The 27,769-nt window shown below is 36.7% G+C and overlaps 1 protein-coding gene across 1 annotated transcript; it reads left to right on the forward strand.

Moving 5' to 3' along the window:
* The first annotated feature begins 1,092 nt into the window (after positions 1-1,092).
* SRP72 (signal recognition particle 72) lies at positions 1,093-27,723 on the forward strand. Its single transcript, XM_067736097.1, has 19 exons — positions 1,093-1,430; positions 3,528-3,648; positions 5,670-5,793; positions 7,072-7,215; positions 7,292-7,403; positions 8,952-8,983; positions 10,252-10,376; positions 10,470-10,527; positions 12,823-12,954; positions 13,828-13,956; positions 15,349-15,421; positions 17,388-17,452; positions 18,730-18,825; positions 19,689-19,792; positions 19,920-19,997; positions 20,226-20,363; positions 22,836-22,873; positions 25,295-25,454; positions 26,265-27,723. The coding sequence occupies exons 1-19, from the start codon at positions 1,322-1,324 to the stop codon at positions 26,440-26,442; spliced, it is 2,016 nt and encodes a 671-aa protein (XP_067592198.1). The 5' UTR covers positions 1,093-1,321; the 3' UTR covers positions 26,443-27,723.
* Positions 27,724-27,769: the final 46 nt, after the last annotated feature.

Below are 27,769 nucleotides of genomic sequence, written 5' to 3' on the forward strand. Positions count from 1 at the left end.
CACAGATTAAGGGAGAAAGAAGCAAACACTCAGTTAAAAAGTTGAGTACCAACTGTATGCCAGGGAGTGTGCTAGATCCTAGGGATGCTACAGTGAGCAAGGCAAATATAGTCCTTGGCCTCATGGAAATTACAGTACATCTGGAGAGACAGGCCTTAAACGATGAGCAGTGCTCAGAAGTAGAGAGCTCCATAAGACAGTGTAATGGGGAACCTTGCAGTGTCTGCAAAGTCAAAGAGGTAACTTTTAACCTGGAACCAGAAGGATACAGAAATATTGAAGGATGAAAAGGAATTAGCTAGTTTGCTGAGAAAGAGAGGAGGGGGGAAGAGGCAGGAACTGGTAGGATCGTGACCAGAAATGAGCCTGCAGTAGGCGTTCAATAAAATGTCCTGTCGTTCTCATCAAGAATACTCGGTAGGTACTCGGTTTGGACAAGCACATCTTGATATTTAAGGTCTTACAAAAACTCTAAATCCCCTATGTCTCTGTGTTACTTGAGTGCTTACTATGACAGGGTGCAGGAAGTATCGTTTATCCCTAGAACAATTATATATTATCCCTATTTTACAGCCGGGAAAACTGGGACTCTGATAACACGTTCACAAGTCAGACATCTAGAGCGTCTGAACCTGGGTATTCTCACACCAAAACACATCACCCTTCCAGCCTTATTGCCAACTGCTCCTGAAATGCAGCCCAAAGGGTAGCCAGGGGGTTTTCACCAAACGTGCTTTGCACTTGGAGATTCTTTTCTTCTTCTTTGCCCTTCCTCATATTCGCTTCTCTGAACTTTACCCAGAACCAACCCCAGGTTTTTCAAGATCCCATTCAAATACCAATTCCTCTATGAAGTATTCCCAGGCAGCAAGAAGCCGTCTCTCTCCCCCTCCCCTTCTCTCCCACTCCTTCAGATGACCCCCTACGGTTTCTAGTTGGTATTTTACCACGCCATAGACCTGTTATTTATTTTCCATAGACCTTCGCCCAGCTTCGCCTCTAGGGACCTGGACACTTCGCCGCCGCCAGCGGTCGCCCCGGAAACGCACGCTGTTTTTAGCCGAATCTGTTTGGTGAATCCTTTTCAACCCCTTCCCAGGATCCGACGCCTCGTTCCTCCAGACCCGCTTCTAGAAAGGAGTATCGACTCAATCTTCGCAAATTTCTAGGTACGAGAGTGAAGACTGCGGCCTTTGACGCCAACTCACTATTAAAGACGCTTCCGACTGCGAAACGCTTAGCAACCATCGGCTTCCTTCTCCTCTTAGGCACCTCCGAGATCCTCTTCCGGGGCAAGAGGTCGCCCCGCCTCTCCTCCAAGATGGCGAGCGGCGGCAGTGGGGGGGTTTCGGTACCTGCGCTCTGGAGTGAAGTGAACCGTTATGGCCAGAACGGCGACTTCACGCGCGCTCTCAAAACCGTCAACAAGAGTAAGTGTCCCGGCGGGCGCCGGGGCGGGGGCGGGCCCGGGCAGGTGGGAGGATGCAGCCTCCTTCCGTGGCGCGTGACCACCTCCGAGCAGACAGCGGGAGGGGAGACCCCAGCCGCCCGCTGCTAGGGCCCGAACGCCCAGTGGGCGCGGGTCGCGGTGCCTCAGCTCCCCACGGCCAGCCCTGTGTCCTGGGTAGCTTAGAGCCACGTGTACTTCCGTCTTCCCCCCCCCCCAGAGCAGAAAGCGAGGGAAGGATTTAAAGAGACCGCAGCTCCCGACGTCTCTTCCAAACTGCTTTCTTATTTTACTCCGTTGTTTTCACGCCTTATTTCGCAAATACTCCACATTGCCTCCTTTTCGCTTTCCTTATAGCGGAGTGATCAAGATAGTATTGCTGAGGGAGCTTTTTCTTTTGGGTCGCAGCGGGGGGAGGAACCTGGCTGGGACACGTAATTTGGAAGCTGGCGCTGACAAGTGGAAGCTGTACAGACTCGGGGTAGAGGGAAGGGCTGGATCTGGATGTCAGGCCTGTCATTCCCACAGATAGAATCCCTCCAGCGTCCTTAGACCAGAAAATGTGTGTGTGAAAGCGCTAACATTTGCAATAACGTTGCAAAGATAAATGTTAATCCTGTTTTTTGCCCGGTAACTGATCATTTTGAGTGAACTGTCTTCGGTGTGAGGTTCAACTCATTATATTCTGTTATCCTTTACTGCCTAACTGTAATACGGCCATGCTTTTTAATGCTCTCTGTCATGCTAAATTCTTTATTGAAGGTGTTGCCTGTATTTGTTAGGTTTGGAAATGTAATTACCAGGACAGGGTTTGACTGTTGAAAGAAGTAATAACATACATGGTATGTCTGTAACATACAAGTGTGAATTTTCAACAAACTATTGATGGGTTAATGTGAAAAGAAATGATTGTGCCCACAGTGCACTTTTGGTGATTTCAGACATTGAGGAAAACAGCTACTAATGACAATTATTTGATTGTTAAACTTGTTTTGAATTGACTTTGGCCTTTGCTAGGCCTGCAACCAATATTAATCAGCAATGTAGTAAGTACTGTGCAGGAATTGTTTAATCAGCAAGGGCTGTCAGTTCTCCAATATATATATATATATATTTTTTTTTTTTTTTTTTTTGCGGTACACGTTGTGGCCTCTCCCGTTGCAGAGCACAGGCTCCGGACGCGCAGGCCCAGCGGCCATGGCTCACGGGCCCAGCCGCTCCGGGGCATGTGGGATCTTCCCGGAACGGGGCACGAACCCGTGTCCCCTGCATCGGCAGGCGGACTCTCAACCACTGCACCACCAGGGAAGCCCTCCAATATATATTTTCTTAATTGATAGAAATTACTCTGATTCTTAGACTGAGATTTGAATTCCTGTAGTTGCCCAGGAGCAAGGGGAGTGATCCTAGTCATTTTGACACTGAACAGCTGTTTAGCATTGAAATTTGGCCACCTGACTCCTTCCTTGCACTTCTCTTTAGTTATATTCCCTGAAAAGGGAAATTTTGAATGGTGTTTGGAAATATTGCCAGCAAAACAAATTGTGTTTGTATACTTTACAGCTTATAGATTTTTTTCAAAATATTCTCATGTAATTTTTTTAATAACCTTGTAAAATAGGTAATGCTTTCATACTCGTTTTGCAGATCAGAAAGTTGAGATTTGGCAATCAAATGACTTGTCCAAGACCTCAAGGCATTTAGTGACAAGCTTGTACTCAAACCTAAGTCATTTGCTGCCAAGTTTTATATGAACTTTTTTCTTTCCCTGTGAAGTAATGAAATATGTAGGATATAGCATGCATTGCAAGATGAAAAAGCAGTAGAAAACAACTTCATTCTTGCTTCTTTATCTCACTTTACTTTTTTGGTACATGCATCTTGGGAAGCTATCTCACTGGAAAGTCTAACTTAACTCTCCTTATTGTCACTTCTTAACTTAAAAATAAAGATCAGTCATTTAAAAAAATGTTTTGACTAATCATTTCTGCTGCAGTAAAATTGGAAATGTAGCTTCCTGAGATGGGAAATGTGGAAAGGGAATGGATTTAAAAATTGCTTTCCTAAAATTGCTGTCTAGTACTGCAGATCAACAAGGATGATGTAACTGCCCTACACTGTAAAGTTGTGTGCCTTATCCAGAATGGAAGTTTCAAGGAAGCCTTGAATGTCATCAATACTCACACCAAAGTGTTTGCCAAGTAAGTGATTTAATTAGTTGTTTGTGCATGTTTACCATAGCTATAACCATTTCCGTGTTTTTTTCCCCACTATTCAGTGATTTTTGACCTTTTACTTTCCTTCCCCTTTTTTCCTTTTGCCTGCCAATGGTGCTTCTGAAACTGGAAAGAGCAATAGTAACTTTTGTTCTTTTCTGCTTTAAGGAACCTTTTCCTTACGCTGTCTTCCCTTTGAACCACTAAGAAGGGAAACTGGAGGGATGTGGGGCATAAACAAGAGTCGCAAGATTTCTTGGAGGACATAGGGAGAACAACTCAGCAGAAGTTTAATTTAAAAAAAAAGAGCAGAGAGGGCAGAACATACAGGGTAGGGATGTATTAGTCGAGGCCTCTAGGATGGTATGGCAGTCTTAGCCTGACCTCTGTGCCTGCCTCCTTTGAGAATTGTTTAGGTGAGTATGATTTTAGGCCAAGATCTTTCAGTGTCAGAGTTCTTTAGCAGCCTTTAGAATATATAGCAGTTTTTTTCAATCTACTTTTTATTTTTTTATTTATTTATTTTTGGCTGCGTTGGGTCTTCGTTGCTGCGTGTGGGCTTTCTCTAGTTGCGGCGAGCAGGGGCTACTCTTCGTTGCAGTGCACCAGCTTCTCATTGAGGTGGCTTGTCTTGTTGTGGAGCACGGGCTCTAGGCACGTGAGCTCAGTAGTTGTGGCTCGCGGGCTCTAGAGCGCAGGCTCAGTAGTTGTGGTGCACGGGCTTAGTTGCTCCGAGGCATGTGGGATCTTCCTGGACCAGGGCTCGAACCCGTGTCCCCTGCATTGGCAGGCGGATTCTTAAACACTGTGCCACCAGGGAAGCCCTATAGCAGTTTTTTATTATTCTTAATCTTTTTCATTTATTTATTTAATTTATCATTTCATGAAACGTGAACTTATAATCTGAATTGGTACTGTAATTTCATTTTTCTTTACTGTTATGCCTAAGCCCCAAAAGAAATGTGTGTTGAAATGAAGGTTGCAGCATATTTATTGTTTAATGTTTATAAGGTACAGAACAGTATATTGTATACTTCCTTTTGTATAAGAAAAGGAGGATATAAGAATTTCTATGTGTATTTTTTTGTATATGCAAAGACAAACAATAGATGGAGAAACAATGAATAAAAATAGTTACTTGTAGGAGGTGAGCGGAACAGAGTAGATTTGAATAACAGTGGGAGTAAAACCCTTTCAATGTATACCTTTTTGTTTTTTTTTACTTGGGCCAACTGCATGTATTACAGATTAAAAACAAATTTTTAAACTTTATTAAAAATAAAAGGGTAATAAAAGGGACACTGCTTTCTACTAGTAAACATGTTTATGCTAAAATTCAGTGTTTTGATTTTTGGCCATTTTGTGAGAGAGGGAAATTTTCAAATAATCTTTTGTTAGGTGAATAAAGGATGTTGCCATTTGCTTGATGTTTATTTTTCCTCACAGATTATGGTTGAAACTTCAAAATGTTTCATATGTGACATTAATGTAGATGAATTTTTAAGTCTGTGTATGTAAGTAGTGTTTTTGTAGTTGTCTGTTTACCAGTTGTTTGATTACAAGTTCTATGTTCTTTTAAGATTTCTAGTTACTTTTTCTTTGCTAATTATTTGCTTCTTGACAAGTTAGAGTAGCATTATATGGCTTATCATAGGTTCTTAAATGGATTTAAGAAACTTCTATAACAACCCATTTAAAACATGTTCAGATTGTCTTTATATCTGAAACAGTTTTTAGCTAATTCAGGATTTCATTCTTATATATTCGTTTCAAAGGCCAGTAATTCTAATAAGAATATCCATGAAAGCAAGAGAGCCTAGGGAAATAGATGTGATATTTTCTGCCACTTACGAGCTGTCTGATTTTAGACAAGTCGCTAACCTTTGTCATCTGTTGTTAATGGGGATTAAATAATATGTATCAAGTGTGCTTAGAGCAGTGTCTGGCTTACAGTGGGTGCTCTGCAGTGTTAGCTAATAATCAGACATTGGTTTTTCCTTTTTCAGTAACTCTCTTTCCTTTGAGAAGGCATACTGTGAGTACAGGCTGAACAGAATTGAGAATGCCTTGAAGACAATAGAAAGTGCCAACCAGCAGACAGACAAACTAAAGGAGCTTTATGGACAAGTGGTAATTACTGCCTTAAAATCCCTGTTTGACAGTCGTCCTGCATGAACGTGATTCTACCTATAGCAAGGAGCAGGGATGAGGAACCCCAGCCCATCCTGATGCTCCATAAAACTTGCCACCAAACCAGTGCTTGAGGTTTGAACATATTCCCTCTCCTTGATCTTCATATGAACAATTGCATGTATAGTGTTCTATGAACAAATGACTTCCTAAGGGTAATTGGAAAATTAAGAACTATCCTATGAAATTTGGACTTTTTAGTTGGAAAGATGAAGGCCAGTAAGCTTATATACTTACACAGTTTTGAAACAGTCTTCTTAGTTTTTAACTGATATTTTATTCTAAATGTAAAATAAAGAAAATCATGATGAATAAGAATTTGGATGAATTCAGATGGTTCATGAAATCCCTGGAAATATCTTATTCTAAAAGAAATTTGAGACATACAATTAAGCCTAATGTAAAATAGGGTTATTTATGATAAGAGGACAGAAATGTTATATTAGAACTAGCAAAACCCTCTTAAAATTTTTTAAAATGTCAGTTTAGGGCAAATAATGTATTGAATATATTGTCCGCAAAAGGTAGTGTGAGTTTAACAGAGATTTGGGCAAGTTCATGGATTGTAGGTCTATAAAGAACTTTTCATGTAAACTGGGTTAGCTTAGGGTAGATTCCAGCATTTTGATATTGATGAAGGGCACCCATCTCTGTCATACATGTAGACTAATTGACTCAAGTGGCAGTTCTTATCGCCCTTTAAGAACAACTTGAATGAAATAAGCAAGAATTATGTTGTGTATACTTGATACTACCCTATACAATAGTTGGTTTCTGGAAAAGAGAAATGAAGATTCAGTATAATGAACTAGGAAATAGTAAGTCCTTTTGTTAACATCTAATTTTGTTCCTGTTTACTGGGGCTTAGTAAACTTGTGGGATTGTAAGTCAGATTGGTTGATTTCTACAGAATGGTTTTCTTTCACAACCCACTTAGGCACTTACCTCACCTCAAGATGGGGGTCAATACAATGGCTTTTCTAACTGAATCATGCCTACAAATATGCAATATAGTAGAGATTCATTGCAAGTAACTTTTGGGAAGTATTAGTAGCATACAGAACTAATTGAAAAATTGTAAAGGAAAAACAATTAATTGCCCACGTTATGCTGAGTTAGGTTTCTTACATGGTGGTTCCAAAAAAGGGGTTATATGGTGTTAGGGATGTAACACAATATTTGTCTTCTCTGATTTTTACTTGCTATTTATCTCTTCAGTTGTACCGATTAGAACGCTATGATGAATGCCTGGCTGTGTATAGAGATCTTGTCCGAAACTCTCAAGATGATTATGATGAGGAGAGAAAAACAAACCTTTCAGCAGTTGTTGCAGCTCAAAGTAACTGGGAAAAAGTGGTTCCAGTGAGTATCTCTGTGTACTTACACAGCCATGACATAATATTCCTGTCTAGTGTTTGACTGGTATTCTCTGTGACAGGAGAACTTGGGTCTCCAAGAAGGTACACACGAACTGTGCTACAATGCTGCATGTGCGCTGATAGGACAAGGCCAGCTGAACCAGGCAATGAAAATCCTGCAAAAAGCTGAAGGTTGGAAGTTTGTTAAAATGATATGTAAATGTAATGTGCATATAACTTTGCAAAGTATTTCCAAAAGTTAAAAAGTTAAAAACTTTGGGAAGTTTTTAAATGGAAATTATTGATGCAGTGGAAATTTCTCAAAATCCATCTAGCCTTTCTCTTGGGTTCTTGACTGTTGTCTCTCCTCTGTTACTATGTTATTCCTAAGCCAGTCTACTTGTCCATTTTCAGCCACACCAAACCTTAAGTTTGAGTTTTGAGGAGTAGGTTTTTGAACAACTTACTGTGAATGTTAAATGTAAATTAACCGAGTTAGTAAGCATTCGGTAAATATTATTATCATCATTATTATTGGTATTAAACAAGTACACAAATATAGTAACAATATGGTGTGCCACATTTATGCATTGATAACACTATTCAAGCACATTTTAACTCCACTTAGTATGTTTCCATATACAATATCTGCATGCTTTGAAGCTCTTAAGTGAAAAAGAAAATAATTTATTAGAGAACTTATGTCTGGTCTCAACTCCTGAAACATTTCGACTTTCTTCTCCTTACATTTCCCTTGGAAGCTATAAAAGTGATGTTGTAGGGACTGCGATGAATGGTGGGAAGGAAAAATGGTGAAACGGGGTCTGTTTTATTCTTAAATATTGATGGTTAAAATAAGGGCAGAGGTTAGAGCATCATGAGGAGAAAAATATGTTTAATAATGATAATTTCTGGATCATACCCAGTATTGACTGTGGTATGGGAGGACATCCTCATATATTGCAGGTATGAATGTAAAAGTAGTAGAGGCTTTGCAGTGGGCAGTTTGGTGCTGTAGCAGATTTTGAAATTTTCATGCCCTTTGATCTAAGAATTTCATTTTTAGAAATTTAAGGAAATAAGGGAATAATTAGATAACATCCATACAGATATATATATATATTTGAATTTAATTGAAGGGATGTTCATAAGAACAAAAATTTAGGAACATGAGTTTCTGTCCTATTAGAAGACTTTATTATAATGACAGAATAGATTACCATGCAGTCATTAACAATAATCATGTTAAAAATAATAATGTAGATGTAAATGTGTTGTAACTTAAAGATGTCCACAGTATATTAAATGGGGGAAGGGAAGTTTCAGAATAGTAGACTGTCCCACTTTCATTTAAAAATGTAGCTGTGCATTTACATTAAAAAAAATAGCTGAAATGCTACAGTGGTTATCTTTGGGTGACAGGATTATTGTCCTTATTTTTATACTTTTCTATAATTGATTTTTTGCAATCAACATTTGTTACATTTATATATTTTAAATTCCCTTAAAAATTTTTTTTAACATAGGGATTGCAAGTGAAAGAAAATGCCAAAGAGCTAGAGTAATCAAGGATTGATAATATTTATGTAATATATTTGATGTTAACGATAAATTCCAAATTTGCTTGTTATTAAAATTATTTTAAATCTTCTCCCTAAGAATTTAGTTCTTGTTCTTTGGAACATGAAAGAAACGAGAGTTACCCAGCAATGTTAATTTTAAAACCATTTTCTCCTATAGATCTTTGCCGCCGTTCATTATCAGAAGACTCTGTAAGTATTCCACTGTGGTTAAACCCAGATTTTACACTTCTGCTAATATAAATTTATAGGAGCCTTCTCTGTAGTATTTACTGACTTTTTGAAATGATATTGATTCATTAGATAAGAATCACAGAAACCCTCTTGACCAGTTATTTGATGGACTCTCTTAGGGTGAGAAATGACAATACAAAATTTTATATGCCTTATGCATTTCATTTTAAATTCATATAAATTCATTCTCCTGTTTTAGATGTAGGGCTCAGGTCTTTGAGTAAGGTCCTATTCATAGGAATTCCATGCATATTCCTTACATAAACTATACATAATCCAACAGTCATGATCTCCAGGGTTTTTTCCTTAAGTATAACAATACTTTAAAGACAGTTGTGAATTAGTTTCATTACAGAGTCCTTTTTTTTTTTCTTCATTTTCTGGCTCATACCTAATTAGATCGTAATTTTCTTTAGGAACTCAACCTTTGTCAAATATTTCTGAGCATTCAACATAGTTTTCATCGAAGCAAGTCTCTTTTCTCATGCATAGTTCTTGTCTTACTGCAATACTTAAGTTTTATCATTTCTTTATCAAACACAACTGGCTTAATGGGATTGGAAACAAACAAGTCTGACCTGGTCAACATATGCTTACCAGGTGAGAGTAGGAGCGCCTGGTATGGCAAAAAAGAGCAGCCTCCTAGCCTTGAGCATTCTCTCTACGTGGGCATCAGTCAACCTCTCCAAAGGAATGGAAAATACAGATTGATCTGGGGTATCAGTTAAGAGAGCTGCTACTTTAATTACAGAATTAGTTTCAGCTTTTGAAGTTCTTTGTACAGTGATAGTTACTAGTTAGAATTTTGTAGTCTTTGGATTAGAATTATTTTAGAATTAAGAGTGAAGCATTTTGAAAATGTGTTTCTTATGAGAAAATTGTTTCCAGAATTTAGGGGTATTGTAAAAAGTTAAACTTGTATGCTGTTTTTCACATTTTTTTTTTTTTTAGTCTTAACTTTTTAGAGAATAAAAATGATCAGTGAATGGTATTCCTGAGCTTGTCGCCATGTCCTTCCAGAATTTGTCTTTTTGCCATTCTCATTTAAGCTTCCCTCTTTTGGTAGCTATTCCTAAATTTTAACAAACTGACTTTACAGGAAAATTCCTGAAAATTGTATGTCTTCTTTAGGATGATATATCTTCTGAATGTTTGGATCACTTGGTTAATATGTGGATCAATTTGGAGAACTCACAGGAAAAAAAAATATTTCTTTTTCTGCTTAGGATGGGACTGAAGAAGACCCACAGGCAGAACTGGCCATCATCCACGGGCAGATGGCCTATATTATGCAGCTTCAGGGTCATACAGAGGAGGCTTTGCAACTTTACAATCAGATAATAAAACTAAAGTAAGTGGGTTATTAAAATGAAGTGTCTTTTATAGGGTATGAGTTTTCTTTTTAAAGGTTTATTCCTTTTTGACTGGTGCTTTTTGTTTGCAGACCAACAGATGTAGCACTGCTAGCTGTGATTGCAAATAACATCATTACAATTAACAAGGTATGGAATATCCATGGTTTTCTTACACTATTTTTTGCTGGAAGCATATTACTCCAGCCTTGTTCTAGGATAAGTTTTTCCATGACAGAGTCCAGTTGCAGCAAAATCACAATGGAGAGTTTTATTTAACTCGCATAATGATTCTGCAAGGTATATTCAAATAATAAAACTATTTTGTAGTTACATACCCTGGACTTAAAAATCTTACCCTTTTCCCATTGTTTTTTAAAGTTATTATTCTATATAATTATAATATTAATATAATTATAATATTATTTCCCATTATTATCATTATATGGAGAATACTTATTAGAGAAATAAGTTGTTTGGACTTTGATTTCTTCATCTAGTAAGTCTGAATACAAGTTTTCCGTATATAGTTTTTCTCTTTCCAGTGGTTTTTATTTTGGGGGAGAGGAGGCATGGGCAGGTTCTCTCTCTTTCTCTGCCCCCCACCCCGCCCGCAAGCCCTGTGTAAACTATTACAAGCACGTATGTAAACAATCCTAAAGAGTACTGTACTAGTCAAATTAACCACCTTTTGGAACATTGTTCTAATGGGAAGATATTTCAAGTTCAAATTTGAAATTCAAGTCAATAGAAAAGTAACATTTAGGTTCTTTTGATAGGCTATGTGATTTTCCAAGTGCCAGCTTATTTCATCCTCACAATTATCTTTTTAGGTGGCAGTACATGTCTCCAATTTATAGGAATGTAATCTGAGGCTAAAAGGAGTTAAGTGATTTGTATAAGATCACAGCCACTAAGAGGTAGAACTTGGATTCAGATTCTAGTCTCTGACTCCAATACACTCTCCTTTTAGGCCTGTGTGGTATCTCTCTCCCCCTATAGCAGAAATTCAGAGGGTTCTCAGATGTAGGATAATGGCATTAAGGGGGTAATAGATATAGGATGTTGTAGGGCATTGGCATGGTTTAGGTTTCCAAAAATTGATGCTGGCATTTGACTCTTAGCAGCAAGATGTACCTGCCTATGTTTATGAACAATTTGAAATGCCAGTGAGGACAAATTGTTTTTATCCGATATATAATTGTGGGGAGGAGAGTATGTGAAGTACTAAATATCTCAATCTAAATGTATTTATACACTGAATTTTTCTTCAGTTAACATTTATTTCTAATTTTTTATTCAGTATGGTGCTGGATGCAATAGGAAATGCAAAAATAAATATGAAACGTCGTCTTAATCATTACATAGTATAAAAAATTCTAGTGTTGAAAAAAATTGTGCACATTTAAATTTCTTGTTGTATACTTGTAACTACAGTGTTTGGTGAAGGAAGATCTGGGTTGGCTAATTTGAATAGAGCCTTGAAGGAGGGATATGGTTTGAAGGTTAAGCAACAGCATAAGCAAATGACTTATGGAGGGAAAGTGAGAGAGCAAAAGATATGAGGATACATACATGCTGGCTAGTTAAGAAAAAAAAAAAGGTTACATTGAATAATAACCAAGGTGTGGGAGACCTTGAAAAATCAAAAATGTTAATAAGTGTCATGGTAGTAAAGTTTAAGAGAAGTCTGGCAGTGGCATGCATGGTGAGTTTAAGTACTAAAATAGTGACATAGGAGTACCAACTAGAAATATGGTTTCTTGAGGATTGATTTATATGAAAGCCAGTTTCTTGCTGTACATTTAAAATAATTTCACATTGGTTTGGAGCTTCACAGTTAAAAGCAGAATTTATTTTAGATTTCTTCTTTGCCTCCTTTTAGTCTTTAAACTAGTAGAAGACATGGTTTAAAAAGCACAATGGTAACACATATTTGCAAATAATATTTAACAAAGTTAGAATACTGTGCACATAGTAGACACTTAGATGCCCTTTTTATCCTTCTCAGGGTGCAGTGTGACTTAATTGTCTTCCATTCTTATTCCATTCCATTTGCTTATGTATGATAATATGTCAGAGAGGAATAAGTTACTTTCCTCATTTGTCATCTAAATTCTAAAGATAGTTTGTAGATATTACAAATTTAGGTATCGTTGTAGTCCTAATTTCCACTGTAAGATTTGTGCAGTCCCTTTGTACTTTTCATCAAAAAGCTAAAGAAAGCAATTAATAGTAGAAAGATAAAACCAAACCAAGAAACCAAGCCAAATTTATATGTACCTTAGGAGCATAGGCACCCCAGCCAGGTAGGTGTATTATCTTCCAAGCTCTCTTGTTGTGTTTACATAAAATAACAAAATGAAAGAGGAATAAGGCCTTGGAGTGTTAAAAGAGTTGAAGTCTGAGATTGCTGTTAATGGTGAATGAACTTTTCTTTGTCAGGACCAAAATGTCTTTGACTCCAAGAAGAAGGTGAAATTAACCAATGCAGAAGGAGTGGAGTTTAAGCTTTCCAAGAAACAACTGCAAGCTATAGAATTTAACAAAGCTTTACTTGCTATGTACACAAACCAGGTAGGCAACAGACCTCTGGTTCCCCTGGCTAAACCTTTTGGAGTATGGCACATGAGGCATAATGGGTGTATCAGTCCAGTCTGTTTATATTTTTGCTTATATTTTGTCTTAGACTCATGTAGTCTTCAGAAGGTCATGTATCATAGATTTTATCTGTTAAGTAAGTAATTTGCCCAGTTCTTTGTAAAGGTCTACAGTGGTGGCTTTTAAGAAGAAAACACTATTCACGGCTGTAAATGAGAAAATTCTCTCATAACCTTATTTCTAATTTCTCTGAATTAAAGGAAAAATCATCAAAGATGCTGATCGTGATTATAAATGTAAGATCCGTCTCTTTAGTTTGTGCATAATCACATCAAGTTATAAATAAGAAGGGCAGTTCTAACTCCAATATGTGTAAATTCTAATTAAATTATGATTTTGTACTCTTCTAGAGCAGAGGTTTTCAGTGGGGGACTGAGAGGCAGTAACATTTTCATTATTTAGAACTGAGTCAAGTTGTTCCTAAATACTGTAGCAAGAAATACCTATACGTTTTGTTGCTTTGAAGCAAAGGCTGACACTTGATGTGTTCTGGGTTTTTTTAAACAAAATTCTGCAATTTAAGCATCCAAATGAATGTTTAGGACTTATTCTTTCCTAAATGCTTTAAGAACTCATAGCTTACATTCAGTAAATGGAAATCTTTTTCTTTCAGGAAAAACTTGAGGGTACTGTAAACCACCTCTCTTACCCTAGGTAGTTCTTCACTTACTATTTTGTTTCAGCTGGTTTCCTTCCACCTCCCCATCCTTTTTTCTTTTTGGTCATTCACTTAATGTTTGATTTAATTAACCGGCTTGTTTTTGTGGGGGGGGAAATACTGTCTTCTAGGCAGAACAGTGTCGCAAAATATCTGCCAGTTTACAGTCCCAAAGTCCTGAGCATCTCCTTCCTGTGTTAATCCAAGCTGCCCAGCTCTGCCGTGAAAAGCAGCACACAAAAGCAATAGAGTTGCTTCAGGTAAAACAATTACTTGCATTTTTAATGAGATGTCAGGTAGTTGTAGCCTTGTTTTATTTTCATTATTAAAATAATGTACAAGCTTGTAAATTTCATGGGAAAACTAATAGGTAATATACCACTATACACATGCCAGAGTGTCACTTTAGTTAATTCTTGGGCCGCAGCTTTGTTTTATATAAATTTGCATTAGTAAATGTTTGCTGTAAACTCCGAAGAATGCTTTTCATTTGGAGATTGATGTAACACTAGTTAACGGTTTGTTTTAGACTTAAAATACCAGAACATGCTTAGCCCCTTTTTCAATAATGTATTTTCTAGTAAGTCCCAATCCAAAACCTCAAACAATTACAGAGATACTGACTTGGTTTTTAATTAAGCTAAACCAAACATTAAATCACATTCGAATTTCCTGAGAGTAGACTACGTTGGAAAGTTGGACAGCATAAAATTAGGACCATCCTGAGGGGCAAAGTTGCCAAGCAGGGATCCTCAGTAAGGAGTCGTCTTTTTTTTTTCTGAGTATCTGTCTTTAAAAAAAAAGAAAAATCTATGTAGTAATTTTAATTATTGTTTCTCTACTGGTGACTTCCTAGAGACTTGACATTATTGCAGTTTCTTTCAGAGCACAATTTTTTTTTTTTTTGCGGTATGCGGGCCTCTCACTGTTGTGATCTCTCCCATTGCAGAGCACAGGCTCCGGACGCGCAGGCTCAGCAGTCATGGCTTACAGGCCCAGCCACTCCACAGCATGTGGGATCTTCCCGGACCAGGGCACGAACCCATATCCCCTGCATCGGCAGGCAGACTCTCAACCATTGCGCCACCAGGGAAGCCCTCAGAGCACAATTTTAAGCAAAGTGGATGTCAAATAAAATTTTTCCAAATTTAAAATTTTGACCTGAAACCAGAAGTTTAATGTTTCAAAACTGGATTTAAAATTTAATGAGGGGACTTCGCTGGTGGCGCAGTGGTTAAGAATCCACCTGCCAATGCAGGGACATGGGTTCGAGCCCTGGTCCGGGAAGATCCCACATGCTGTGGAGCAGCTAAGCCCGTGTGCCACAACTGCTGAGCCTGCGCTCTAGAGCCTGCAGGCCACAACTGCTGAGCCCACGTGCCACAACTGCTGAGGCCCGCGTGCCTAGAGCCCGTGCTCCGCGGCAGGAGAGGCCACCGCAGTGAGAGGCCCGTGCACCGCAGGGAAGAGTAGCCCCCGCTCGCCTCAACTGGAGAGAGCCCGCGCACAGCAACAAAGACCCAATGTAGTCATCAATTAATTAATTAATTAATTAATTTAAAAAAAAATTTAATGAGGCTGAAATAAGTAATTAGAATATGTGCGCTTAGTTGTGTAAATGTGATTTTTTTTCCCAACTAAAAAAATTCTAGGAATTTGCAGATCAGCATCCAGAAAACGCTGCTGAAATTAAGCTGACCATGGCACAGCTGAAAATTTCCCAAGGTAGTCATGATTATTTCATTATGATTAAAATAACCCTGTTAATGGAAACATATGATTGGAATGATTCTGAAATAGTTGTGGACTATGTGATTTTTAAAAATTTTTGCATAATAGTGAAGCATAATGCTGTTTCAAATATGAAGCTAGATTGTGTGAACTCCAACATATTTAGTAATGTTAGGAGGCCTTTTCTTGGGTTAATTCCTAAATTGTTAGAATGTTTCTCAATCCATGCTTTGAAAGTCTGTAGAAGCATAGAATTCCTCTGTTCTATACTTGAATTTCCTGTGTACGTCATGTGTAGAAATGCTTATATCTGTCACTTGGTAGTATTTGCATGAATTAAGAGTTACTTTGCTTCCTAGTTTTCAAATTTTCTTAGCCCTTTATTCTTAATTTATACTCTATAACCCATATCTTTGGTAGAGAAGAGGCAAGGAAGTTTAATGAGAACTTGTGTTTTTGAATCTTACAGAGAACTGACAGTTTTTTGTTTATAATTTTGAACCAGTGTTGAGTATCTAGAGCTGTGTTGTCCCTGTCTGGTAGCCACTATCCATATGTAGCTATTCTAAGTTTAAATTAAAATTAAACAGAATTTATTTTTTTAAAGATTTATTTATTTTATTAATTTATTTATTTTTTGGCTGTGTTGGGTCTTAGTTGCAGCATGTGGGATCCTTCATTGCAGTGCACAGGCTCTTTGCTGTGGTACACAGGCTTCTCTTTAGTTGTGGTGTGAAGGTTTTTTCTCTCATTTAGTTGTGGCACACAGGCTCCAATGCATGTGGGCTCTGAGTTGCGGCATGCGGGTTCCAGAGGGTGTGGGCTCTGTAGTTTCCAGCACGCAGGCTCTCCAGATGAGGTGCGCAAGCTCAGTAGTTGTGGCGCGTGGGCTTAGATGCCCTGCGGCATATGGGATCTTAGTTCCCTGACCAGGGATAGAACCCGCGTCCCCTGCATTGCAAGGTGGATTTCTTACCATTGGACCACTAGGGAAGTCCCAAAATTAAACTAAATTTAAAATTCAGTTCCTCAGTTGTGCTGGCTACATTTCAGAAGTTTCATTGCCACATGTGTGTAGTTGGACAGCATAGATAGAGGCTGTTTCCATCATCACAGAAAGTTCCATCAGACAACTCTGGTGTAGACCATACATTCTCAGTGGAGGTGATAATTGGTTTGGTGCACAGGATTGAAAAAAATCTTAGATATTGTGATGGCTAAAATGAAAAGTTCATGGGTAGAGGGGAGAGGAGTTGGCAATTAGGAAAAAACAATGTCTAAAAAGGCACCTCAGTGGGGTAGTAATGAAAATCAGGTTGAGACCTGATAGCTACCCTATTCTCACATTTCTTATCTTCCTCCTTTGTTTCTTTTTCCTTTTCCCACCTCTCTTTCTTCTTTTTCTTGCTTTCCTCTGTATCTTCTTTTCTCATCCAGTTTTCAGTTTATTTTTGTGAGGATTATTTATCATACTAATATTACTGAGAATGAGTCTGTTACATGGTTATTGTTTTGTTTTTAAAGACTTTGGAAGGTTTGTTGAGTAGGTTTGCAATTGAGGTTTGCAATGAGTAGAAAATCAGACTTTAACATTGTAGGAAACTATCCATTGCACTCATATCTACAGTAACAATTTCAAGGCCTTTAGGGAAGGACTCCTACCTTTTAAGTTACACTCTGAAAAGGGAGAAATAGAACTCAACGGATTGGGAGCTGGGAGACTTTTTTTCTGGTAGCAGCTCTGCCATTAACTTTGTGGGCATAAGCAAGATATATTGTTTCTTTAGGATTTAATTTCCTTTGTTTGTAAAATGAATAAATAGAATACATTATTCCCAAGGTCCCAAAGCTTGAGTGTTTAGAGATGTTACAAAATATGACTCTTAAATTTTTTATCTTTTTTTTCCTCCGTGAGATGCTTTCTTCAATGTGATGCTGATTTTGTTTTTATTCTATTAAGGTAATATTTCCAAAGCATGTTTGATATTGAGAAGCATAGAGCAGTTAAAGCATAAACCAGGCATGGTGAGTTTATAACTAAAATATTTTAAGACTGAAAAAGTAATGGAATTAATAGTCATTGGTATGTCTGATATTTGTTTTCACTTTAATTTCTGCTTATTTCTTTATTCAAAATGTAGAAGTTGTAGTTAAAATAATAGCTTTCTGGTGTAAATTTCATTACATTTTATGCTCTGCTTTGCATTGATTTATTATTTAGTCAAATGTGTCAGGAACTGTTTAGGCCTTATATTACCACTTGAAAGCCAACCTTAAATATCCTAAGACATATATAGGGAATTTCTTAGCCTATTATTTTATCATGTCTTCAGTGTGATTTCTTTGAGTTAAAACAATTTGGTAATAATGGCCTACGAATTTAGTTTTTAGTTCTCTGATTATTCAAGCATCACAGGTTTAGATCACTAATATAGCTGTGAGCACATCTGTTTCGAAGTAAAAACATTCTGTAGTGGTGGTATGTACATTTATTGTACAGGGACTGTTTCATTTTCCAACACAGCTTGTTTACAAATGGCACTCAATAAATGTATAATAGTATTATGGTAGTGTTTTCTCTTTTGAAGAATCATACTTTAAGACTGGGCTGTGATTATGTTAGAATCAAATATAATATCTGGCTAACAATAATGTTTCATCTAGGTTGTTGGATTTATTGGCATGAAAGTTGTTCAGATATTCCCTGTTTATCCTTTTAATATCTGTAGGACATTTTGTTCCTATTATCTTTTTTTTCTAATTAGTCTAGCCAGAGGTTTGTTAATTTTATTGATTTTTCTCAATGATCTGGCTTTTTGTTTCTGTTTCCTTTTTGTCCTCATCTGCCTATGGCTCCTCCCCCTGTCACTCCACTCCAGTTACATGGCCCTCTTTGCTGTCCCTCCAGCACACTAGGCAAGCTTTCATTGGCTTCATGTAGTGGAGGCCACATGCAAGTTTAGCCTCTCTAGTGTGTGTACCTCAGTGATCATATAAACTAATTTTCTAAGTGCTTCTTCTCAACTTCTGTATTTACCTTGTTGTGTACTGGTAACAAACCATTTGTGAATGAGCTTTAGGGGAGGTATTTTTTTTTACAGATAATCACCTTTGTGTTTGGAAAACACCATTGTTGTTCATGGTATTTCTAGTTATGCATTAGCAATTTTTATGATGAATTAGGTACTAGTACAGAGCCTAGCAACCTTTATTTGCTGTTTCTTTAACTTTATTCATTTTCAAAAAGTTTATTCTGAGAGAGGAGGAATTCTGTTCACTAATTTATACCTTTGGCTGGGTAGGTGTCTGCATTAGTGACAATGTACAGCCATGAGGAAGATATTGACAGTGCCATTGAGGTCTTCACACAAGCTATCCAGTGGTATCAAAACCGTCAGGTAAAAAGATGGAGTAAAATGTTATGAGGGTACATTTTTGCATAAGAATAAAAAGCTGCAGCAGTGAACTCAAAATTAAGAATTGAAACATTTCAATTCACTGTTTAAAAAATGGAATGCTGTTAGACTGTCACTCAGTTTTTATGTATACCAGATCCAGATAATGTTATTAGAAGAAAGAAATGGCTACCAAAAAAAAAAAGCTCAGTTATATTTTCTGAAGCTCCTTCCTGAGTGTATGTATGTGTGTTTGTGTGTGTAATCTCAAGAAATAAGAATATTAATTGTACGTGCTTGTGTATAAGACAGCTCATCTTTAGTGGCTAGAGAGCCCATGGATGGTAGTACTTGGTACAACAGCAGTACGTAGAATAATTGTGTATCTCTATCTAATAGGAACATCTTCGTTTTTTCCAGTATGGGTCTTTGCATAGGCATTATCCAACTTATAGATATACATACACACAGGGGGCATTAATACTGTTAGCACTATTAGCAGTGAAGAGATATCAGTGTTCTAGGAAGTATTGTGTCAAATTAATGTTTGAGAACGATAGTGACGTAACTTTAAGATTTGGTTATGCAATATTTCTAGTTGTAGACAAGACAATCTAAATAGAGATGGGTTGTATACCAAATTCATAAATTGGTCTTCACTTGTACTAATTTGTCTTTCCCTCTGTGTGTGTGTGTGTGTGTGTGTGTGTGTGTGTGAATTTCTTTTTGTTGTTTCGTGCATTCAGTAAAACTTAAGATGAGAAATCTAATGGGTAGGTCCATTTTAAAGATATAATGAATATAACTTCATTGACTTGCTAGATATTTAGCTTAAAACTTTTTTTCTTTCTTTATTGAATCTATAGCCCAAATCTCCTGCTCATTTGTCCTTGATAAGAGAAGCTGCAAACTTCAAACTCAAATATGGACGGAAGAAGGAGGCAATTAGTGACCTAGAACAGCTATGGAAGTAAGCTCTGAAAGGTGGAGGTGCAGAAATCCAAGTTTTATTTGATATGAGGGAGTTATTTTGCTTGTTTATGTTACTTTCTCCAGTTTTATAAACTGTTTAGTGACTTTCTTATTTCTTCTTTTAGACAAAATCCAAAAGATATTCACACCCTGGCACAGCTTATTTCTGCTTACTCACTTGTAGATCCTGAGAAGGCAAAAGCGTATCCTTTTGATTGTTCTAGACAGCTCCCAAGTAGTGCAATAAATCCCTTCCCTTACCTGTTTTGACCAGGGCTTTTTTGTTATAAATTTCAACAAACAAAACCCCTCCTCTAACTAGTAAAAGCAAAAATGAGAATTTATTGATCAATGTGCCTGAAAAATACAGTGATAGATCCAAACATATATATGTATATATATTGTGTTCCTGAACTCTTGTTCTATCCCAGCCTTAGTAAACACTTGCCTTCGTCAGATAGTATGTCTCTAAAAGTAGATGTTGAGGCTCTTGAAAATTCTCCTGGTGCTACGTACATTCGGAAGAAGGGTGGAAAAGTTGCTGGAGATAGTCAACCAAAGGAGCAAGGGTAATGTTTTTCATTGTAACATTCACTAATGCTGATTTTAAGTTATATAAGGAATAAAAAATGCACTCTTGTAAAAATTCTATGTGAATAAAGTTTAAGTCCACTTTGTTTCTTTTCCCTTCTCTTGTGTTGTGCCCAGCTTTTTGTCCTTGTTTCCCCTCCTCCTCCCCACCCACAATTTACCTCTGATACTAATTTAGTGTGTTTACTTCCAGATCTTTTTCTTTGTGTTTGCACACAGAGCTGATGTAGAAATACTTTCCTTAGATTAGATTTTTTTTATAGAAATGGGATTATATTGTATTTAACTGTCTTCGAATTTTCTTTCATTTTAATAAGTCTTAGAGATTTTTCCATATTCTCAATGTAGACATATTTTATTCTTTTTATGCATAGTATTCCATAGGCTGGATGTGTCTTACTTTATTTACCTGTGAGATATTGATGTACATTTAGTACATCATTTAGAATTCTAGACCAAATTTCAGATAAGGTTTATTTTGCTGATTTGGAGGAAAGTTAGCCAGCTTCAATAACTTACAAGAAGTCAAATTCCAATTCTTTTCTTGTTCTCGTACATTGTCATCTCAAAAATAGCAGAGGCCTACTAAATAAACTGTTTTAAGATTCTGTTTTTCACTCAGGATGAATAGAGAATGGAAGAGATATAGCACTTCCCCAGTTTTGTGACTTTCATAATTTTTCAGTTTTCTCTTTTTTTTGAATGACTTTTGAAATCTGATTTTTCATAATTAAAAAAATATATATATCAGCAACAGTATATGATTGACTTCATTATGAACTCTGTGTTTGTTAAAAAGGTATTACCATCCTCATAATAGATTTTTAAAAGTTAAATAAGAAATTACAGTCTCAGAGATATTGCATTGTTGCAATTTTCATTTTATCATGATCCCAATTTCAAGCCTTATCAAGAACGCCAAAGTAATGAATTAAAGCCAGGTCTTAGGAGATTTTCATACAATGTGTATTTAAATATTTTCAGGATTTTTTTACCTTTTCCAAAACAGGGTTGGGTAATTAGTAAGAACATACAGTTCTTTTCTAATCCTTTAATCGTCTTTATCTTTTCCATTAGACAATTATTAAGATGTACATTGACTTTAAAGCTTCTCAGTTTCAGCACAGTATTTTCATTAGGCATTATTAATGTCTTTCATTTTATGTTGACTTTTGGACACATAAAAAGGTGTAGTTTCTTTTGAAGTTAAACACTATGTTGGTGACGAAAGTAAATCATTGCTGAAAAGAACTTCAGTCTAACAGAAGGAAATATACTTAAGCAGTAATTGAAATAAAGGTTGCACGTGCTGTGATTGTGCAAGCATAGAGGAGTACACCAGAGCGAATAGTCAGTCCTTCCTGGGGACGGTGGGAGGTTAGGAGAGGCTTCATGGAGGAGGTGACTGTGTTGACTCTGGAGGAAGATGAGGATGAGATGGGCAAAATGTGAGCAAAGGCAAAGAAGTAAGAAATGGCAGAGAGTCTTAGGAAATTGCAGATATGGCTGTGTAGTATGATTTGTAGGGAGACAATTCAGAAGACTGTTGCATAGTCTGAGTGAGAGATGAAGCTCTAAAGTAAGATGCTGTATGTTGCATTTCTTATTCTTCAGGGTACCCTAAAAGAACTTTCACAATTGAATGACTTGGTAGAATGAAATTTGGGCAGACATTGTTGCTGTCTTATCTTTTTGGTTCACTGTTTCATAGTTCCCGTAGAGGTATATCACATGAGTGTATCCAGAGGGATTTTTTTAATGTCTTCCTCTTTTCTACTGTAGCTGTCAGAGTATAGCTGTCAGAGTACTTAATAGTTATTTTGAAGTATTCCCCTGACTTTTTATGCTCTTTAAATACCTTTATTTATTTTTTGTCAGTGTACTTAATAAAGATTTTACTTACTTAAAAAATTCAGTAAACTCACAGGGTTCAAAGCCTGAAAGATCAAAAACGTACAGTCTTCCTCCCACCCCTGTCTGCCCTCTTCCCACCCAAGGCCACAGCCAATGTTACTTGTCTTGCATATCCTCCCAGAAATATTCTTTGCATGTATGATACCTTTACATGTTCTTCTGGCAAAGAGTTTAAATTATCTGTTTTCTAGTTTTGCCAAATATAAGGTAACTTAGCATAGAACTATAGATTTTTATGCTTGTACAGATTTCTTACCTTTTTACATAGACTTAATATGTGCCAGTGTAAATGGTATCTATTTTCTGAAAACAGTTGTCACCCCTCTTTTCTAAAGTACCTTCCAAAAAGTAATGGTGTTTGAAGCTTGACTAAATTTGATTAAATTAATAAACCAACTGGTTTATTAGCTTTGGTGAGGTGACGCCAAATCTTAAACACCTTTATGACAAAGTACCCAGCTCACTCTTTTGCACATGCTTAATGCTCTATAAATATTTTATCACAATGATGATAATGATTTTTCTTCTCTTTGTAGACAGGGAGATTTGAAAAAAAAGAAGAAAAAAAAGAAGGGTAAGGCTTTTTTTTTTAATCTTTAGATTTCTTTCTATAAGGTAAAAGCTTGAGTTTGGCCTTACATAGAAATCTTCAGACATAAACTCTCATATCTTTGAAACTGAGTTTTGTCTTGACTATAGCTAACATTTACTTAAATTTATAACTTTAAAGAGTGCAATTCTGAAGTTTACGAGTGCCTGAATTCAAATTGTTGCTCTAGTAACATTGCTCTTTGTCACTGTGACTGTGAACAGGTTAACATACCTTCCTGAGTTTTTCATTTGTAAGATGGAATATGATAGTATGTACCTCATAGGATTAAATAAGATACTACATGTAAAGCTCTTAGAACAGTGCCTGGCAACAGTAAGCTCTTCTACATTAGAGTGCTTTTGGCTACAAGTACCATAGAACTCTGTGAAACTGGCTTAAGAAAATTTACTGTTTATGAAACTGGCAGTGTAGAGGAAGGTTATATCAGGGTTAGTTTATCCAGTAGTTGTATCTCTTTGTTCTGTACACAAAAATGAATCCCACTAGAGTAATCAGATGTTTGTTGGAAACAGAGCCATATACTTGTTATTTATATCCAGCAGGATGTAAAGAGAGCCTCTGCATTTGGCAAGCCCATTAATGGGAAAGCCCATTAACCTGATTGGGCCAGTATAGGTCAGTGTCCAGCCCTGAACCATTAACCAGAGGAATGTCATGCATTGACTGGCTTACTTATTTTAATCCATGGCAAGAGAGGGTGGAATTACCATGCTTGGCTTCAACTAGTCAGAGGATATCCCTGGAGCCACCTACCTGTTCCTGAGTCTTTGGGAAATCTGTGGTAGAAATCAGTTTGCTTCTTGATTTTGCTTACTGCAAAATCAAGGATTCAGGTTTCCCAAATCTGCTAAATTTATTACCACCCCTCCATCTGTTTTCCAGCTTCTAGAATTTTACTGAAAATATCTTTTCTACTATTTTTCCTTTTAATGGGTTTATTACATTTTAGTGGAGTTTTGGATAGTGCAGAAGCCAGTGTTGCATTCACTCCACTGTCTTTACCTACAAGTCTTACTAGTTCTTCACTTTTATCACTGTACTTGGAAATTGGTAAAAACTAAAGTATTTGTTTCATGTTGTTTTATTTATTAGTAATACTGCCAGGAAATAGCTGATAACTGTAGATATCAGTAATCTCCAGTTTCAGTTTCTCTGTTTTTGTGGTTTCCAGATGAGTATTTTTTTTAATTTACAAGAGATATGTTCATTATAAAAACAAAATAAAGGTAAGAGACTTCTGTCATTATAGAATGGCATAAAGAATGGAAAATTCCCTACCCCAAATTCATTCTCCCAGAGATAATTACTTCACTTTTTTTGTATATATAAACACATACACATTTACATGCTCAATTAATATTTTTACAAAACTGATATAAACAAATCAGGATAATTTGTTTTAATCTTCTACTTTAGACTATATTGTGCAGACATTTTTCCAAATTATTAAATATAGATGTATTTCATTTTTTAACTCAGTTTTATAGCTTGCTATAGTGTGAGGATACTATATTTAATCATTCTCTTATTGATAGACATTTAAGTTAATTTGCTGTTTTCAAGAATATCACAGAGAGTATTCTTAACACATATATAGCTTTGTGACTTAGGAGTTTCTGCAAGATAAATTTCTAAAAGTATAAATTTTGACTGGTACTGCCAATTATTTGCTTTCTACAGAGGCTATACTAGTATATACTTCTGCCATAGTGTTTGAGAGTTGCCCACTATCTCACAAACACTGCATATTACACTTTTTAATATAGAATTTTTTATCCTTTAATTTTTTTTTTGGTGGGGGGGGGCCACGCTGCACAGCTTATGGGATCTCAGTTCCCTGACCAAGGATTGAACCCAGGCCACGGCAGTGAAAGCCTGGAATCCTAACCACTAGGCCACCAGGGAACTTGCCTATCCTTATTATTTTTAATTAGTGAGGTCATGCATCTTTTCACATAGTTAATGACTTTTATTTCTCTTGGCTTACTCTAATTACAGCTATGCCCATTTTCTTTACATGATTTACCTACTGATTATCAAGAACTCATTCTATATTAAGAATGTTAATTCGCTCTGTTACATAGTACGCAAATGTTTTCTTGTTTTGTTATTTCTCTTAAAAATTATCTTTTACCAAATGAAAATTTAAACTTTTTTATACAGATACATCTATGAAATCTTTTTATGCCTTCTGAATTTTGTGTCATGCTTAGAAATAAGTCCTTTTTCCGCTGCTAGATTATACAAATAAAACTTGCTCAGATAAGTTTATTTCAGTTTTAATGTTATTTATTCCCAGGTTTGGACACAGTGTTTAAACAAACTATCTCGAAAACATTATGGACAGATCTCTCATTTCTTTATCAATTAATTGTTAAACAGGAAAACTGCCTAAAAATTATGACCCAAAAGTGACCCCAGATCCAGAAAGATGGCTACCAATGCGTGAACGTTCTTACTACCGAGGAAGAAAGAAGGGTAAAAAGAAGGATCAGATTGGAAAAGGGACCCAGGGAGCAACTGTAGGAGCTTCATCTGAATTGTAAGTCATTGCTTCCCAGTCCTCAGGGCATAGGTTGCTTCTTTCTGAGATTGACTCAGGGTCATCATTAAGAATTTTTGAGTTATGTTTATAGTATGAGAAGTATAGTCAGATATCTTTAATAAATGTTTTGTAATATGCTTATGTAAAGGAAAGAAAACATGCTGTTTCTGGCTTGGTTGTATTGTAAATACTAGAATTGTAAGATTGTATTGCAGATGTTAGGATTACAGTACCTTCAAAAGGAAACTATATACACTGAGTAATTCAACTAACTAAATATCTAGAGAAACAGATATAAATAAATAATTTGACTAGAAAGCAGAATTTAAAATGTTACTAAATCAGTTATTTCTACATGGAAGGATTATAGGTCGTTAAAAGGTTTTTTTCTTTATTTTCTAAGCTTTCTAAAAATTGACATGTACCATCAATTACATTTTTAAAAATTATAACGCAGTAAAAATTTTATTCAAAAGAAAAATGGATAGGGAGTTGGGGAACGCACCTTAAAAGAAAATGTGTGTGGGAACTTCCGCGCAGTCCAGTGGTTAAGACTCCGAGCTCAGAGGCACTGCAGGGGGCACGGGTTCCATCCCTGGTCTGGGAACCAAGATCACATGTGCCAACCCTGATCGGGGAACCAAGATCCCGCATGCCATGTGGCGCGGCCAAAAAAGAAAGAAAGGAAGAAAAAGAAAATGTGTGTGGGAGATTGTGAGAGGTGAAATCCATGTACATACATTTTTATAGCCTTTTCCTTTGTTGAATATATGAATGACCAACACTTTCCTGATCTGATGATTTCAGGGATGCCAGTAAAACTGTGAGCAGCCCACCCACCTCCCCACGACCTGGCAGCGCAGCAACAGCATCTACATCTACAAGTAATATCATACCCCCAAGACACCAGAAACCTGCAGGGGCTCCAGCAACAAAAAAGAAACAGCAACAGAAAAAGAAGAAAGGTGGAAAAGGTGGCTGGTGATTAGAACATTCTTTTTGTAGGCTATTTTTAAACTAGTCTCAGTGACACTGGGAACATAATAAAGGTAACACAGCAAGAAGCACAGAGCTGCTCCCTCTCCCATCCCCACATTTTCATAAAATTATTTTCTTGTTCATCAAACGGAAAAGCATCTTCCTCAAACTCTGCCCAGTCAGACTTGGCCTACTTGTACCACCTTGCTTTGCACAGATGAGGAGGAGTCAGAATAGTTGGGCATTTACCCACTTTGATATCTGTTGCATCCTTTCTCTTTGTGTGCTGATCTGCTGTTTTTTTCAATTTCACAAACAAGGCATGTTATCCAAGGTTTCCTAGGATATAAACAGAAACTACTTCTGTTTCAACTAGAGTGCAAAGATATTTGTTCTATCAAGTCCCACTTTAAATTATGTCTTAGGAGGCCTTAGGAGACTGAAAGTGGAGTCTTCTGACCATTCCAAATATCTACTTAGAAATAGCATGTAATAAAAAGGGATCTTATTAATACACTGGTATTTTTCAGTTCACTACATGAGTGGCCACAGGAAAACTAAATTAAATGTCTTGATTATTCTGACTGTAAATTCTCTGCCATGTGATACTGGAATATGGGATGCTATATATATATATATATATATATATATATATATATATATATATATATATAGTAATGAAAAGTATGTGTATGTATATACATATATACACATGTATATAAATTAGGACTTTTTTGTGCCCCCATGTCATTTTCAAATTATGATAACATTATGCTGATTTAGCACTATTAAAGATCTCAAGGGAAAGACATCAATGTTGCAAGAAGTTGACTCTTAGACCCAGTGCTCTGAGGTCAGATGGATTTGACAGAAATCAGAAAGATTTAAACAGCCCCTATCAAGAGCATGAACATTGACTTCCTACATAGAGAGGAGGTTAATACCAGAGTTCAGGAGTAGGCAGTATTAAAGCTTAACAGAACTGTTGGCCCAACTGATAGGTCTCAAATGATTCCTCTTTCTAGTTGGGGGTATGACCATTCACTACGCTTCTCAAAGTAATGAAGTATTGTAGTCAGTGTGTGGTATCAGTGTCGCTCTGTTCTTGCCTGGCTTATGAGTCACCTTCCCATTGAACAGGTGTGAGACAGACACACTGGGATGCCTACACTTGTTAGTATTCCTTTTATGCTGCCCAAGATAGCATTCAGTTTAGACTTATGAGTATTTCCTTGTGATCATATTGCTCTGTCCTTGTTAATAAAGTGCTGCTGTGTTTGACTCTGAACATATCTACTGAAACTTCTTCAAAGAGTTTTTTAAAAGGCTTTCCT

The sequence above is a fragment of the Pseudorca crassidens genome, chromosome 4 (genome assembly GCF_039906515.1).
Source record: "Pseudorca crassidens isolate mPseCra1 chromosome 4, mPseCra1.hap1, whole genome shotgun sequence".
NCBI lineage: Eukaryota > Metazoa > Chordata > Mammalia > Artiodactyla > Delphinidae > Pseudorca > Pseudorca crassidens.

Bases quoted from the DNA above. Each gene is read 5' to 3' on its own strand.
- SRP72 (XM_067736097.1), top strand. From the start codon at position 1,322: ATGGCGAGCGGCGGCAGTGGGGGGGTTTCGGTACCTGCGCTCTGGAGT. The intron at 3,649-5,669 runs GTAAGTGATTTA...TTCCTTTTTCAG, and splicing joins CACACCAAAGTGTTTGCCAA to TAACTCTCTTTCCTTTGAGA. The intron at 7,404-8,951 runs GTTGGAAGTTTG...TTTCTCCTATAG, and splicing joins AATCCTGCAAAAAGCTGAAG to ATCTTTGCCGCCGTTCATTA.